The sequence below is a fragment of the Salvelinus fontinalis genome, chromosome 2 (assembly GCF_029448725.1).
Source record: "Salvelinus fontinalis isolate EN_2023a chromosome 2, ASM2944872v1, whole genome shotgun sequence".
Classification (NCBI taxonomy): Eukaryota; Metazoa; Chordata; class Actinopteri; order Salmoniformes; family Salmonidae; genus Salvelinus; species Salvelinus fontinalis.
In genome coordinates, this window is record NC_074666.1 from 62,299,311 (window position 1) to 62,315,072 (window position 15,762).

Consider the following 15,762-nt stretch of genomic DNA (forward strand, 5'->3'; position numbering starts at 1 on the left):
TCAGTCAGTAGGCTAGATGTGACAATCATGCCATGTTTGGTCTCTTGTAGGATTATTTCAAACATTCCCCAAAAGCCAAACACAACAACAGTATCCAATTCATTTTAAATGTCATTTTGAGTGACAGCTTATTTGAGGCCATTGTCGTAGTGAAGGGGTGGCATATTCTCTATTTACCTGGCTTGTCAAGATGCAAAATGGCCGCTATAGTTTCATCGATTTAGCTTCCATACTGAAGTGGACCAGGTTAGAAATTACGCAGCATGTTAGGATAATTAACATAGCAGGTTAGGAAACAGGGATCCTGTAGTGGCACCTCTAGCACTGCAATGTAGCACCTTAGACCACTGCGCCACTCGGGATCCCTCAGTCCCATAGAGGCGCACAATTGGCCCAGCGTTGTCCGGGTTACGGGAGTGTTTGGCTGGGGTAGGCCGTCCTTGGAAATATATATAACAAAAAAATATATAAACTGAGGTTAAGTTTAGGAAAGAGTTAGGGTGAGCGAAAATGATCTCCTAACCTGCTAGAGACAGTGTACTGTCCGCAGGGTGTGCAGTTCCCGCCTGAGTTTCCCTCTTGGCACAACCACTTTTCTTATACGGCGGCACCGTCTGGGGATTGGCGATGTGGCCTGTCAGTGATTTAGCCCACTCTGAATATTAAACTACTGTAGCCTAGTATTCAGAGGGTGTTCTAATTTACTGACAAGCCACAGTGCCAATCCCCAGACAGGGGCGATGCGTAAAAAAAAGTGATTATGAGGGGAAAACTGAGCCAGACAACGAGACAGTGAGGAAAATAACACAAGGACACGCCAGGATCTGATCGAGGCAAACAGCGCCCCTGTGTCTTAGTATCTGTAGCCCATGTATCTGATGCTGTCTGCCCAAAAATAATATGACATGTCATACTCTTTTTTTACTGACAACCCACAGCGCCATTCCCCAGACAGGGTCGCTGCGTAAATAAAAGTGATTGTACCTAGAAGGGGAAACTGAGCCAGACAACGAGACAGTGATGAGGAAAAAAATAACCAATCACCAGACTGTCACACAAGCACGCGCCAGGAGCGAGCACGTGTCACTGCGTGTTGAAACTTGCAGTGATGGAAGGAGAAACGCAACCTGCTGATGAGGGTCTCTGGGCCCCAAATATGTGCGGTCAGCAGCGGGGTCCATACAGCAACCTCAAAACCTTCCCTAACAGGCGTTTGGCGGGGAAGGCGCGGTTCCACAGACCCACAATGGTCGATATCCCGCTGCTGGGAGACGGAGGCGGACAGAACTACACCCATCTCAGTCACCATCATCCGTTTCAGCAGCAGCATCAGCAACAGCGGCAGCAGCTCCACCAAACCACCCACACCATCAGCCAGCGTAACCCGACATCCCAGCTGCAGCATAACTTCCCATGCGATAACAGGCCCAGCAGCAGAGTCGCGACATCTACCTCGACCACGGTGGGGAGTGTGGCCCCAGCATCACTTCGCCTTCAGCAGACGGTCAGCCGTGGCACCACGGTGCACCGGGACCCCAACTATACAGGCCCAGCAGCAGAGTCGCGAGCAGAGGGACGAGCGGCGCTCAAACATGAATCACCTGATTGCGTTTACAGGATAAGCTCAGGTAAGTTTTAAAACTGGTTGAGAATGTGATATGAGCAAAAGTGAAGGTTTTATTTTGGTGTTGGACTAGACTAGATAATGACGCCTATTGCCTCTGCACTTAAATGGAATTAAATAAATGTCAGAAATACATTTTTCAGTTTAGTATTTAAGAACTTTCCAATGTTATTATTCAATATTAGTGTGTCCATAAGACACGAGTTTTGAAATATGCCATATGTATTTAGCCATATCCAGTGTATATGCCATATGTATTTAGCCATATCCAGTGTACAGGCTAAAATGATGAAGATACCATAATAAAATAGACATAAGACATCCTGGTTTAATTTGTTGTTCTATCAGTCGAGCAGAGAGGAGTAGCCTAACTTATTTACCAAGGTCAATTTAAGAACTGAAAGCAATCCCTGCCTTCTTAAATCCCATTCTATCTCTCTCATATCTCCATTAATCTCTCCTATTTCTCCATCATTTGCTGTGATTGATATTATGCATTACTGAGAACGAGCAGTCATGATTGATTAGGCCTACTATATGCGTGCGTGCACAAATTAGTGATAGAGTTGTGCAGTTGTTGAAGTGTGTTTCTGTTTCAGAGTTCGTGTTTATGCTTTGAGGTACACCAAGATAGCCAGAAGCATCTCATACACTTGTTTTCTCTGATCTGCAACTATTCTGTTGTGTACATAGAACTTTACTGCTCTCTAGTACCTGTTTACTAGTGCTTGGGGAGAAGCAGCAATGCATTTCTCACAGTCTTGTTTTCCAGGCGTTTTTCCCATTCGGATAAAATTCATCAAGGAATCTTCAACTGCATCCACCTCTATTGTCGACCAATACCTTTTTGTTCCTTTGGCTCCTTTGGAAAGAGATGGCATTATGAATGACTACATTATATAAAGGTTGAGTACAATACAGTACTTGAACATCTCTGTATTAACTCTGCAAGTTTGCAGCTGTGTTGTTAGTCTAACAATCCCAACTAAATAACTACATAGATAAGGATCTAAGAGAAGAATGTGCAATGCTGACATCAAGGCAGACTCAATCTGTATGGAATCTAAGCCCATCAAATTGTTTGCATCAAATTGTTTGCAATGTAAACCTTCTAATAAAAGCAATACTTATTAAATTAAGTTCCCTCCCCCAGGTAAAACAATGTAAAGCGTGGTAATCCTTCTGTGTTATCATCTATCCTGACACACTAGTTCCAGATCTAACGTCTTAGCTTCTGTACAATCCAAACTGAACCGTTCTGTACTGGCATGGTTGGAAATACACTAACTGATGAAGACAGAATTGATCTGGACCAGCACAGTATGGCCATAAGTTGACACTACAGAGTGAAAATGCACTGACTGAAGGCAGCAGGAAACATGCTTACCGTGTGAGCCTCTCCTTTGTCCCAGCTTTCCCTTGGTCATTGGCTGTTTGGCCCGAATCACTGACATCTCTCCTGGAAAACATCAGTGGAAAAGATGTAATTTTCCAACAGGACATTGTAGTTAAGAATAGGTACATGTGTATGTAAGGTATAGGCATACCTGTCATGTTTTTCTTTATAGAAATTGCCTTCCTCTGATGATCCAGATGGCCCTGGGACATAACCATCTTTACTGTTGTCAATACTGGTTATTGAGTCATCAGTCTTGTATCCAAGCATAGCTTTGGTCAACTGTATTGGGTTAACCACAATCATGTATTCTAAATCAAAGACATGTTTACCATTTATGCTAAACTAGCATGCTAACCGCTAGCTAGCATGCTAATCATTAGCTAGCACGCTAATCATTAGCTACCACGCTAATCACTAGCAAGCAGTAAATAAGTATAAGGTAAAAACATGCAAAGTATCAATTACACATTAATGAATTGTTTGGATAAGCCTACCAATTTCAATCTCATGAGGCAGTATATCTGACACAATGCGGTTTTCGGATACACCGAAAGACATGTGAGCTAACATTAATTACAAATAAAGACAACGGGAACAGGCATTGCTTGCCATTACAACAAATACAATTTTAGCTAAAATATTGGTTAACAGTTTAGTTAATAGCTTACCTTCTTGCATGAATGTGAACATTTGCAACCTTCCTCCTCTTCCTTAAAAAACGTGTTGCACAGCTACTTTAGTTGTGATCATGCTCAACACAGGCTTGCCAGGTCAATTTCAAATTTCTTAGGAGATCCCAAAAAAAAACCACCTGCAAAGCCTAAAAACTCACCATTTCAGCAGATTACAGGGAAATTAATGGATTTTTAAAAATACCATTTTGGTAACGTTGCAATATAGAAGTAGTATAAAAACTTGCACCCAGCGACTAAAACTTTTCACCTGCAGCAAAGTTTTAAAAGTACCTCAATAAAAGACTAAATCGCATACATGGCAACCCTGGCAGAGATTTGTCACTACGGCATGGGGGAGGGGAACTGTGTTGACCTGTGAAACCTTTGGTAATTTGGTACTTTTGTGCACTCTGCAGTGGGGGAGGGGCAGGTTCGTGAGCGGAAATTATGGCCAGTAGACATGCATAACAATGATTCCATCAGCCCAGATTTCTGAATATGTGTGTAATGTTATTACTGTTAGCTACATTTCCTTAGACAATTTGGGTTTGTAGCTTACACAATCAGTATCATTGAGGTGTTAAGTGCAGCTACTTGAATGGTCTGTACATGAGAGATGGAGTGGTGGATATGGACATTTTTCACTGGGGAGACTTGCTGACACAAAAGTAGCTTATGGCAGGTTAAGATTCTATCTAGCAACCTAACCCATCAGCAATCAGGTTCACTACCTACCCACAGACCAAACAGCCTAGCAATATTAACAGCCATCTCTCACTATAGGCACTCAGTTACTCTCACAATCTTTCTTTCTCTCTCATAACAGGCCCTTTTTTAAATCCTATTTGCATTTACCCTCCACTAGACCCCTGGTTTCACTATGTGGAATAAAATGTAATGATAATAAGTGATTTCAAGTTTGTACTGCTGTGGAGACGTAGGCCTTTACATCAGCATTGATGTCTTCGCAAAAAGCCTCAAGAAAACTCATAATAAACTTGGGTAGCTGATGTTCGTATCTTAAAGGACAAGTCCCTATAAGCTTTTGTCAGGAATCAGGACTAGGCTAATAAAGCCAACGCAACTGCATGTTTTACAAATGGGAGGCTATCTTATGGTAGGCATAGTTATAAAATGATATTATTGGCCGACACTGTACACTATAGGCCAATTTCTTTGCCGGATTGGAGAAGGTCTGCAATTGTCTTGCCTAGTGCGGCACAATGGCTGAAACATGGCCTGGTCATGAATGAAAAGCACCTTTTCAAAATGGGGTAGAACTGAGGGAACCTAAGGCAGACCCCAGTATTTCAACTTCCTGTGTTAGCTGTTGTAATCCTCTTGCTGCGTTTATTTGTAGATAGACTCAACCCAACAGGGAGTTGTGGGGAGGGAGGTATAATCAAAATGTCTGTTTAATGCTTTTGAGGGAGCAGCAGAAAAGTGTACCCAACCTGGGGTACCCCTTGCTAGAATTGTTAGTTGTAGCAGTAGTAGTAGCTATGTAATGCAGCAGTGTTGTAGTCGAGTCACTAAAGCATAAGACCGAGTCAATTCACAAGACCCTATGGCTAACTCTGAGTTGAGTCAAGTCACCAATGTTTGAGTCAAGAGTCGAGTCACAAGTCCCTATGGCTGAACACAGAGTCCCAGTGTTCGGTCCAAGAGTTCAAGTCTAAGACAATGGGTCCATATTAACTTAATGTTAATATTAAGTTATTAACCCAGTCAGATAGTGGCAGGATGAATTTGATCAATCATGTTTTTATATCCCCTTTCTTTCTGTGCCAACAAATGTTTATATGCTACAGGTAAACCAGATTGTCAGCTAGCTAGCTAATTAGGTAACATGATTGAACATGGTGTGGCTGCACAGCTTGTCTATATTTGATGTAGTCTAAACAGAAACTGAAAGACACAGACAGACAGATACACTTCTATAAACTATACTGATGTCAGATATTAGAGGCTAATGTTCACATTCTGTGGAGGTCAACTGCTCCTAGATCTGTTAAAAGGTCTACAGCAACAACAACACATTTTATGTTTTATGTTATGCACATAACAGGCCTATCTGAATTTAACTTAATCATTTGAAATCACATATTTTAATGTTAAGCTTTGATTTGTAACATATTAAATGTTTTTCAGTGCATAGTAGTCTACAAGAGTCTGTGGAACATTTTCATATTAGTAGTACAGTTGAGTAAGAATTTGAGCTAGCAGTTGGAATTTTGATACATTGTATGACACACCCTACACTACAGCCAATCATTGAGTAGCCCCCCCCCACCCCAAGTCATATGCTGTATATTAAGGCCAAATATAAGTCTTAATGAACAAACAGCTATAGTCTATACTGAAGTCAGATATTAGTGGCTGATGTTAACATTATGTGAAGGTCGACTGATCCTAGATCTGTGACTTTATAAGTGCCTAAAGCCAACTCTAATATACAGTACCAGTCAAAAGTTTGGACACACCTACTAATTCAAGGGTTTTTCTTTATTTTTACTATTTTCTACATTGTAGAATAATTGTGAAAACATCAAAACTGAGAATAATACATATGGAATCATATTGTAACCAAAAAAGTGTTAAACAACTCAAAATATATTTTATATTTGAGATTCTTCAAACCCTTTGCCTTGATGACAGCTTTGCACACTCTTGGCATTCTCTCACCCAGCTTCACCTGGAATGCTTTTCCAACAATCTTGAAGGAGTTTCCACATATGCCGAGCACTTGTTGCTTTTCCTTCACTCTGCCGACCAACTCATCCCAAACCATCTCAATTGGGTTGAGGTTGGGTGATTGTGGAGGCCAGGTCGTCTGATGTAGCACTCCATCACTCTCCTTGGTCAAATAGCTCTTACACAGCCTGGAGGTGTGTTTTGGGTCATTGTCCTGTTGAAAAAGAAATGATAGCCTCACTAAGCGCAGACAAGATGGGATGGTGTATCGCTGCAGAATGCTGTGGTAGCCATGCTGGTTAAGTGTGCCTTGAATTCTAAATAAATCTCTGACAGTGTCACCAGCAAAGCACCACCACACCTCCTCCTCCATGCTTCACGGTGGGAACCACACATGCATAGATAATCCGTTCACCTACTCAGCGTCTCACAAAGACACAGTTGCAACCAAACATTTCAAATTTGGACTCATCAGATCAAAGGACAGATCTCCACCGGTCTAATGTCCATTGCTCGTGTTTCTTGGGCCAAACAAGTCTCTTCTTATTTTTGGTGTCCTTTAGTAGTGGTTTCTTTGCAGAAATTCGACCATGAAGGCCTGATTCACGCAGTCTCCTCTGAACAGTTAATGTTGAGATGTGTCTATTACTTGAACTCTGTGAAGCATTTATTTGGGCTGCAATCTGAGGAGAAATTAACTCGAATGAACTTATCCTCTGCAGCAGAGGTATCTCTGGTTCTTCCATTCTTGTGGCGGTCCTCATGAGAGCCAGTTTAATCATAGTGCTTGATGGTTTTTGCAACTGCACTTGAAGAAACTTTTAAAAAGTTATTGACATTTTCCGCATTGACTGACCTTCATGTCTTAAAGTAATGATGGACTGTTGTCTCTGTTTGCTTACTTGCACTGTTCTTGCCATAATATGGACTTGGTATTTTACCAAATAGGGCTATCTTCTGTATACCACCCTACCTTGTCACAACACAACTGATTGCCTCAAATGCATTAAGAAAGAAAGAAATTCCACAAATGTACTTTTTACAAGGCACACCTGTTGAAATTAAATGCAATTGAATTGTATTTGAAATGCATTCCAGGTGACTACTTTATGAAGCTGTCTGAGAGAGTGCCAAGAGTGTGCAAAGCTGTCATCAAGGCAAAGGGTGTTTACTTAAAAGAATCTCAAATATAAAATATATTTTGATTTGTTTAACACTTTTTTGGTTACTACATGATTCCATATGTGTTATTTCATAGTTTTGATGTCTACAATATTATTCTACAATGTACAAAATAGTAAAAATTAAGAAACCTTTGAATGAGTATGTGTGTCCAAACATTTTGACTGATATTGCGGTTGGCTAAAGACTCAAGAATGAAGGTAGGGTGGCCACGCCCATCTCGTTTATGAACTTTATGGGCCTAAGGCCATTTCTAATATATAGATGCTGCTATTGGCTCAGTACTCAAGTATGATGTCGGGAGTGCCACGTTGTGCCACCCAGTTCAAGTGTTCAGGGGCAAGCCTTCTTATATCAATGGTCCGATTAGCTCGAGACTCACATATGCATCTCCCCTCATCGCCATAGACAGAAATCCCCTCAATAGCTTGAAAGACTAGAAATGTACGAATACCCTTAGTTAGATAGAAATTGTAAGCGTTCCAAAAAGGGCCCCCCCCAAAAAGTTAAAAAATCTGGTTTTCTAATATGTACCGGTTCATGAGTGTTGCTTAATCACACATATGAAATTTTGGAAAGATGTGACCTTTTTAACCCTTTGAAACAGCCCCTATGACCCCAATTCAAGGCACTTCCGGTTGTAACAGGAAGCTGAAAGTAAAGACCCCTCATTGGGGTAGGCTTTTACAGAATCCTGAGTTTCAAGTCTTTACGTTAAGAACTGACTGATTTACAGAGGGTTGAATTCAGTGTTTATACAAACTGCAGGTTGGGTATATCAAAACCACTTTTAGGGTAATTTAACCACTTCCGGTTGCTCTAGGACGCTTAAACACAACACAGCTTGTGTTGAAGACAGCTTGAGATGGCCGAGGGGTGAACCACTACTTCAAGGTCTCAGAGCAAGTGACGTCACCGATTGAAAGGCTATTAGTGCGCACCACCGCTAACTAGCTAGCCATTTCACATCCGTTACACTAACGGTGATGACCGCTAGCAGTGGCTAACTGACTACTAGCTAGTAGCTAGTTGGCTGGCTAGCTCCTGATGGGGGTGCCGATTCTAAAGTGTAAAAATTTGCAGATCCGTACAACATTGGGTGAGGGTGAACGTTGCAGGAGAGTATGTTCAGTCCGTAGTTGGAAAAATATGTACGAAATATATATGAAGAAAACAATATATACATGGTACGGGACAGGAAAAGACAAACAGACGTCCGACTGCTACGCCATCTTGGAACAAATATATATATGGGTTAGCTGAAAACGTCCTGAAAACGATGTGCCTGCTTCAATGGGGCAGAAGTCCGTGAGTTGTTGTGATTCTGGATGACCAGATAGCTACCAACAATGACAAGAAACTGCCATGTAAGGAATCGTAAGTGACTCGTTTCAGCTAGTTTCATCTTGTTCTTGATACAATGTCTTGTTTGAGGTGTTTTGGCTGATTTCATGTCAATTCTATTCCGGCCAAAAATTTGCTAGCTAGCTAACCAACAACTGTAACAATGTATTTTAGAGATAAAATGTATTTTTAGTAAACAATAAAAAACATGAAAAAATAGACAGTATCAAAAACAGCAGTAAGCATAAAATCATTCACATTAAACACAAAATATAAATAGATTTCACACAGAGTTATAGAAATTAGTGTCTGACAGTCTGCCGGTAGTGAGGAATTCTTCTTCCGTTCCACTGGTTGATAAGGACTTCTCCAATGAACACTTCACCGGTGATCTCGTATGTTTTCAGGTATAGTCAAGGGATCAAGGAACATTGCTTCAGCTTCAGACGAGATTGGCCCCTGATTGCTAATTAATCAGTTCTTTATTCTCCAGGCTCCGCTTTGTCAACAAAATGGACAACCTTGCAATGATTGACATGTATCCATTGTGATTTTCCCTGGACTTTTACTGCTGACCTCGTTATGAGCAAAACTTGATAAGGACCTTCCAATTTTTGCACTAATGTCTTGATTTACATACCTTTTTTACCATCACCCATTGTCCTTGTACTACGTCATGTCCCCCCTCGGGACTTATTCCCCATGACTCTTTTACTTGTCTATCTGCTTCCCCTACTGCATTAGAGAGTTGTATGCAATAGTTAGGCATTGTGTTACTCATAAAGTAAATATCTGCTTTTCTCATATCTAATGTGCCTGGTAGTGACATTGTCCATTGTAGTGTTACGTTCTTATTTTTCAGAGTAAATAACTCACGGACACTAGAGAAGCTTTAACCAAGTTTAATCTTTCCCGAAGGTTCTGTTCAGCTGAAATCAGACATCACAGTTTATAAGACACTCCTCCTTACAGTTTATGGCTCCACAGGAAAGAAGGTAACCATATACCAACCCTGATTACTCCCCTAAGGGGAACTGACCTCACCCCTCACCTCCTAATCCACAGATATCCATCTGTCTTCCCTATATCAACACATCGCTCTCCTCTCCTCCATCAAACACATTCCAAAGCCTTCTGGCTTTTTACACTCTTTCTTTTCAAGGCTTTGTCTCTATCATTTATTTAATATCTCAATGTTCAAAGTTTAGCCGATTCCAACCGTAGTAACTGCCCATGCCCAGCCTGCCTTCCTCACACCTCCCTCCACAATGCTTGAACCGTCTGTCTATAAGATAAACTCAGGGTTTTTCAACAGACGACTCTTAATAAACCCATCAGAGAGCTGATCCAAAACCAACACACAACAGTCGTGTTCAAGTAATGTGGTATCAATCAATCAATTTTATTTTATATAGCCCTTCGTACATCAGCTAATATCTCGAAGTGCTGTACAGAAACCCAGCCAGAAACCCCAAACAGCAAGCAATGCAGGTGTAGAAGCACGGTGGCTGGGAAAAACTCCCTAGAAAGGCCAAAACCTAGGAAGAAACCTAGAGAGGAACCAGGCTATGAGGGGTGGCCAGTCCTCTTCTGGCTGTACCGGGTGGAGATTATAACAGAACATGGCCAAGATGTTCAAAATGTTCATAAATGACCAGCATGGTCAAATAATAATCAGGAATAAATGTCAGTTGGCTTTTCATAGCCGATCATTAAGAGTTGAAAACAGCAGGTCTGGGACAGGTAGCACGTCCGGTGGACAAGTCAGAGTTCCATAACCGCAGGCAGAACAGTTGAAACTGGAACAGCAGCAAGGCCAGGTGGACTGGGGACAGCAAGGAGTCATCATGCCCGGTCGTCCTGACGCATGGTCCTAGGGCTCAGGTCCTCCGAGAGAGAGAAAGAAAGAGAGAAGGAGAGAATTAGAGAGAGCATACTTAAATTCACACAGGACACTGGGTAGGACAGGAGAAGTACTCCAGATATAACCAACTGACCCTAGCCCCCCGACACATAAACTACTGCAGCATAAATACTGGAGGCTGAGAAAGGAGGGGTCAGGAGACACTGTAGCCCCATCCGATGATACCCCCGGACAGGGCCAAACAGGAAGGATATAACCCCACCCACTTTGCCAAAGCACAGCCCCCGCACCACTAGAGGGATATCTTAAAGCACCAACTTACAATCGTGACACAAGGCCGAGTATAGCCCACAAAGAACTCCACCACAGCACACACCAAGGGGGGGCGCCAACCCAGACAGGAAGATCACGTCAGTAACTCAACCCACTCAAGTGACGCACCCCTCCTAGGGACGGCATGAAAGAGCACCAGTAAGTCAGTGACTCAGCCCCTGTAATAGGGTTAGAGGCAGAGAATCCCAGTGGAGAGAGGGGAACCGGCCAGACAGCAAGGGCGGTTCGTTGCTCCAGAGCCTTTCCGTTCACCTTCACACTCCTGGCCCAGACTACACTCAATCATATGACCTACTGAAGAGATAAGTCTTCAGTAAAGACTTAAAGGATGAGACCGAGTCTGCGTCTGTCACATGGGTAGGCAGACCATTCCATAAAAATGGAGATCTATAGGAGAAATCCCTGCCTCCAGCTGTTTGCTTAGAAATTCTAGGGACAATTAGGAGGCCTGCGTCTTGTGACCGCAGCGTACGTGTAGGTATGTACAGCAGAACTTAATCGGAAAGATAGGTAGGAGCAAGCCCATGTAACACTTTATAGGTTAACAGTAAAACCTTGAAATCAGCCCTTGCCTTAACAGGAAGCCAGTGTAGGGAAGCTAGCACTGGAGTAATATGATCAAATTTCTTGGTTCTAGTAAGGATTCTAGCAGCCGTATTTAGCACTAACTGAAGTTTATTTAGTGCTTTATCCGGGTAGCCGGAAAGTAGAGCATTGCAGTAGTCTAACCTAGAAGTAACAAATGCATGGATACATTTTTCTGCATCATTTTTGGACAGAAAATTTCAGATTTTTGCAATGTTACGTAGATGGAAAAAAGCTGTCCTTGAAACAGTCTTGATATGTTCGTCAAAAGAGAGATCAGGGTCCAGAGTAACGCCGAGGTCCTTCACAGTTTTATTTGAGACGACTTTACAACCATCAAGATTAATTGTCAGATTTAACAGAAGATCTCTTTGTTTCTTGGGACCTAGAACAAGCATCTCTGTTTTGTCCGAGTTTAAAAGTAGAAAGTTTTCAGCCATCCACTTCCTTATGTCTGAAACACAGGCTTCTAGCGAGTGCAATTTTGGGGCTTCACCGTGTTTCATTGAAATGTACAGCTGTGTGTCATCCGCATAGCAGTGAAAGTTAACATTATGTTTTCGAATGACATCCCCAAGAGGTAAAATATATAGTGAAAAAAATAGTGGTCCTAAAACGGAACCTTGAGGAACACCGAAATGTACAGTTGATTTGTCAGAGGACAAACCATTCACAGAGACAAACTGATATCTTTCCGACAGATAAGATCTAAACCAGGCAAGAACTTGTCCGTGTAGACCAATTTGGGTTTCCAGTCTCTCCAAAAGAATGTGGTGATCGATTGTATCAAAGGCAGCACTAAGGTCTAGTAGCACGAGGACAGATGCAGAGCCTCGGTCTGACGCCATTAAAAGGTCATTTACCACCTTCACAAGTGCAGTCTCAGTGCTATGATGGGGTCTAAAACCAGACTGAAGCACTTCGTATGCATTGTTTGTCTTCAGGAAGGCAGTGAGTTGCTGTGCAACAGCTTTTTCAAAAAAAATTGAGAGGAATGGAAGATTCGATATAGGCCGATAGTTTTTTATATTTTCTGGGTCAAGGTTTTGCTTTTTCAAGAGAGGCTTTATTACTGCCACTTTTAGTGAGTTTGGTACACATCCGGTGGATAGAGAGACGTTTATTATGTTCAACATAGGAGAGCCAAGCACATGAAGCAGCTCTTTCAGTAGTTTAGTTGGAATAGGATCCAGTATGCAGCTTGAAGGTTTAGAGGCCATGATTATTTTCATCATTGTGTCAAGAGATATAGTACTAAAACACTTAAGTGTCTCTCCCGATCCCAGGCCCTGGCCGAGCTGTGCAGATCCAGAACAGCTAAGCCCTGGAGGAATACGCAGATTTAAAGAGGAGTCCATAATTTGCTTTCTAATGATCATGATCTTTTCCTCAAAGAAGTTCATGAATTTATTACTGCTGAAGTGAAAGCCATCCTCTCTTGGGGAATGCTGCTTTTAGTTAGCTTTGCAACAGTATCAAAAATACATTTTGGATTGTTCTTATTTTCCTCAATTAAGTTGGAAAAGTAGGATGATCGAGCAGCAGTGAGGGCTCTTCGATACTGCACGGTACTGTCTTTCCAAGCTAGTCGGAAGACTTCCAGTTTGGTGTGGCGCCATTTCCGTTCCAATTTTCTGGAAGCTTGCTTCAGAGCTCGGGTATTTTCTGTATACCAGGGAGCTAGTTTCTTATGACAAATGTTTTTCGTTTTTAGGGGTGCAACTGGATCTAGGGTATTGCGCAAGGTTAAATTGAGTTCCTCAGTTAGGTGGTTAACTGATTTTTGTCCTCTGACATCCTTGGGTAGGCAGAAGGAGTCTGGAAGGGCATCAAGGAATTTTTGTGTTGTCTGAGAATTTATAGCACGACTTTTGATGCTCCTTGGTTGGGGTCTGAGCAGATTATTTGTTGCGATTGCAAACGTAATAAAATGGTGGTCCGATAGTCCAGGATTATGAGGAAAAACATTAAGATCTACAACATTTATTCCATGGGACAAAACTAGGTCCAGAGTATGACTGTGGCAGTGAGTAGGTCCAGAGACATGTTGGACAAAACCCACTGAGACTATGATGGCTCCGAAAGCCTTTTGGAGTGGGTCTGTGGATTTTTCCATATGAATATTAAAATCACAAAAAATTAGAATATTATCTGCTATGACTAGGTCCGATAGGAATTCAGGGAACTCAGTTAAGAACGCTGTATATGGCCCAGGAGGCCTGTAAACAGTAGCTATAAAAAGTGATTGAGTAGGCTGCATAGATTTCATGACTAGAAGCTCAAAGGACGAAAACGTCTTTTTTTTTTTTGTAAATTAAAATTTACTATCGTAAATGTTAGCAACACCTCCGCCTTTGCGGGATGCACGGGGGATATGGTCACTAGTGTAACCAGGAGGTGAGGCCTCATTTAACACAGTCAATTCATCAGGCTTAAGCCATCTTTCAGTCAGGCCAATCACATCAAGATTATGATCAGTGATTAGTTCATTGACTATAACTGCCTTTGAAGTGAGGGATCTAACATTAAGTAACCCTATTTTGAGATGTGAGGTATCACGATCTCTTTCAATAATGGCAGGAATGGAGGAGGTCTTTATCCTAATGAGATTGCTAAGGCGAACACCGCCATGTTTATTTTTGCCCAACGTAGGTCGAGGCACAGACACAGTCTCAATGGGGATAGCTCAGCTGACCACACTGACTATGCTAGTGGCAGACTCCACTAAGCTGGCAGGTTGGCTAACAGCCTGCTGCCTGGCCTTCACCCTATTTCGTTGTGGAGCTAGAGGAGTTAGAGCCCTGTCTATGTTTGTAGATAAGATGAGAGCACCCCTCCAGCTAGGATGGAGTCCGTCACTCCTCAGCAGGTCAGGCTTGGTCCTGTTTGTGGGTGAGTCCCAGAAAGAGGGCCAATTATCTACAAATTCTATCTTTTGGGAGGGGCATAAAACAGTTTTCAACCAGCGATTGAGTTGTGAGACTCTGCTGTAGAGCTCATCACTCCCCCTAACTGGGAGGGGGACAGAGACAATTACTCGATGCCGACACATCTTTCTAGCTGATTTACACGCTGAAGCTATGTTGCGCTTAGTGACCTCTGCCTGTTTCATCCTAACATCGTTGGTGCCGACGTGGATAACAATATCTCTATACTCTCTACACTCGCCAGTTTTAGCTTTAGCCAGCACCATCTTCAGATTAGCCTTAACGTCGGTAGCCCTGCCCCCTGGTAAACAGTGTATGATCGCTGGGTGATTCGTTTTAAGTCTAATACTGCGGGTAATGGAGTCGCCAATGACTAGGGTTTTCAATTTGTCAGAGCTAATGGTAGGAGCCTTCGGCGTCTCAGACCCCGTAACAAGAGGAGTAGAGACAAGAGAAGACTCGGCCTCAGACTCCGACTCGCTACTTAATGGGGAAAACCGGTTGAAAGTTTCTGTCGGCTGAATGAGCGACACCAGTTGAGCATTCCTACAGCATTTCCCTCCAGAAGCCATGAGAAAGTTGTCCGGCTGTGGGGACTGTGCGGGGGGATTTATACTAACGTTACTATCTGTACTTACTGGTGGCACAGACGCTAATTTCATCCTTCCCTACACTGAAATTACCCTTGCCTAACGATTGCGTCTGAAGCTGGGCTTGCAGCACAGCTATCCTCGCCGTAAGGCGATCGTTCTCCTGTATAATATGAGTACAGCGACTGCAATTAGAAGACATCATGTTAATGTTACTACTTAGCTTCTGCTGTTGAAGGTGCTGACGAACCATGTCCAGATAAAGCGTCCGGAGTGAAAAAGTTGAATGAGGGAAAAAAGTTGTGAGGGAAAAACTAAAAATATAAACGGTAATTAAAAACTAAAAAGAAAAAAACGTAAAGTTGTCAGCTAGCAAAGTAAGGTTGGCAACAAAACGCACACCAATGCAGCCGTTTTTATCTCAATATCAAATAATTTCTGGGTAACAATTAAGTGATTGCTTTCAATTAAAATGGTCAAAAAGGATCAAAAATAGCTTCTTAGCAAGAGCAATTTCTCAAGCAATAATTTTGCTTGGACGTTCTG

General features: G+C 42.3%; 1 protein-coding gene across 2 annotated transcripts in view; it reads left to right on the plus strand.

Annotated features, from left to right (window-relative positions):
* The first annotated feature begins 913 nt into the window (after positions 1-913).
* LOC129822812 (BEN domain-containing protein 4-like) overlaps positions 914-15,762 on the plus strand; it is a 42,558-nt gene continuing 27,709 nt past the window's right edge. For both annotated transcript variants that reach the window (XM_055881240.1, XM_055881248.1), the window contains exon 1: positions 914-1,628. In XM_055881240.1, coding sequence (XP_055737215.1) covers positions 1,109-1,628 — 520 coding nt within the window. In that variant the 5' untranslated portion in view covers positions 914-1,108. The remainder of the gene's footprint in view (positions 1,629-15,762) is intronic.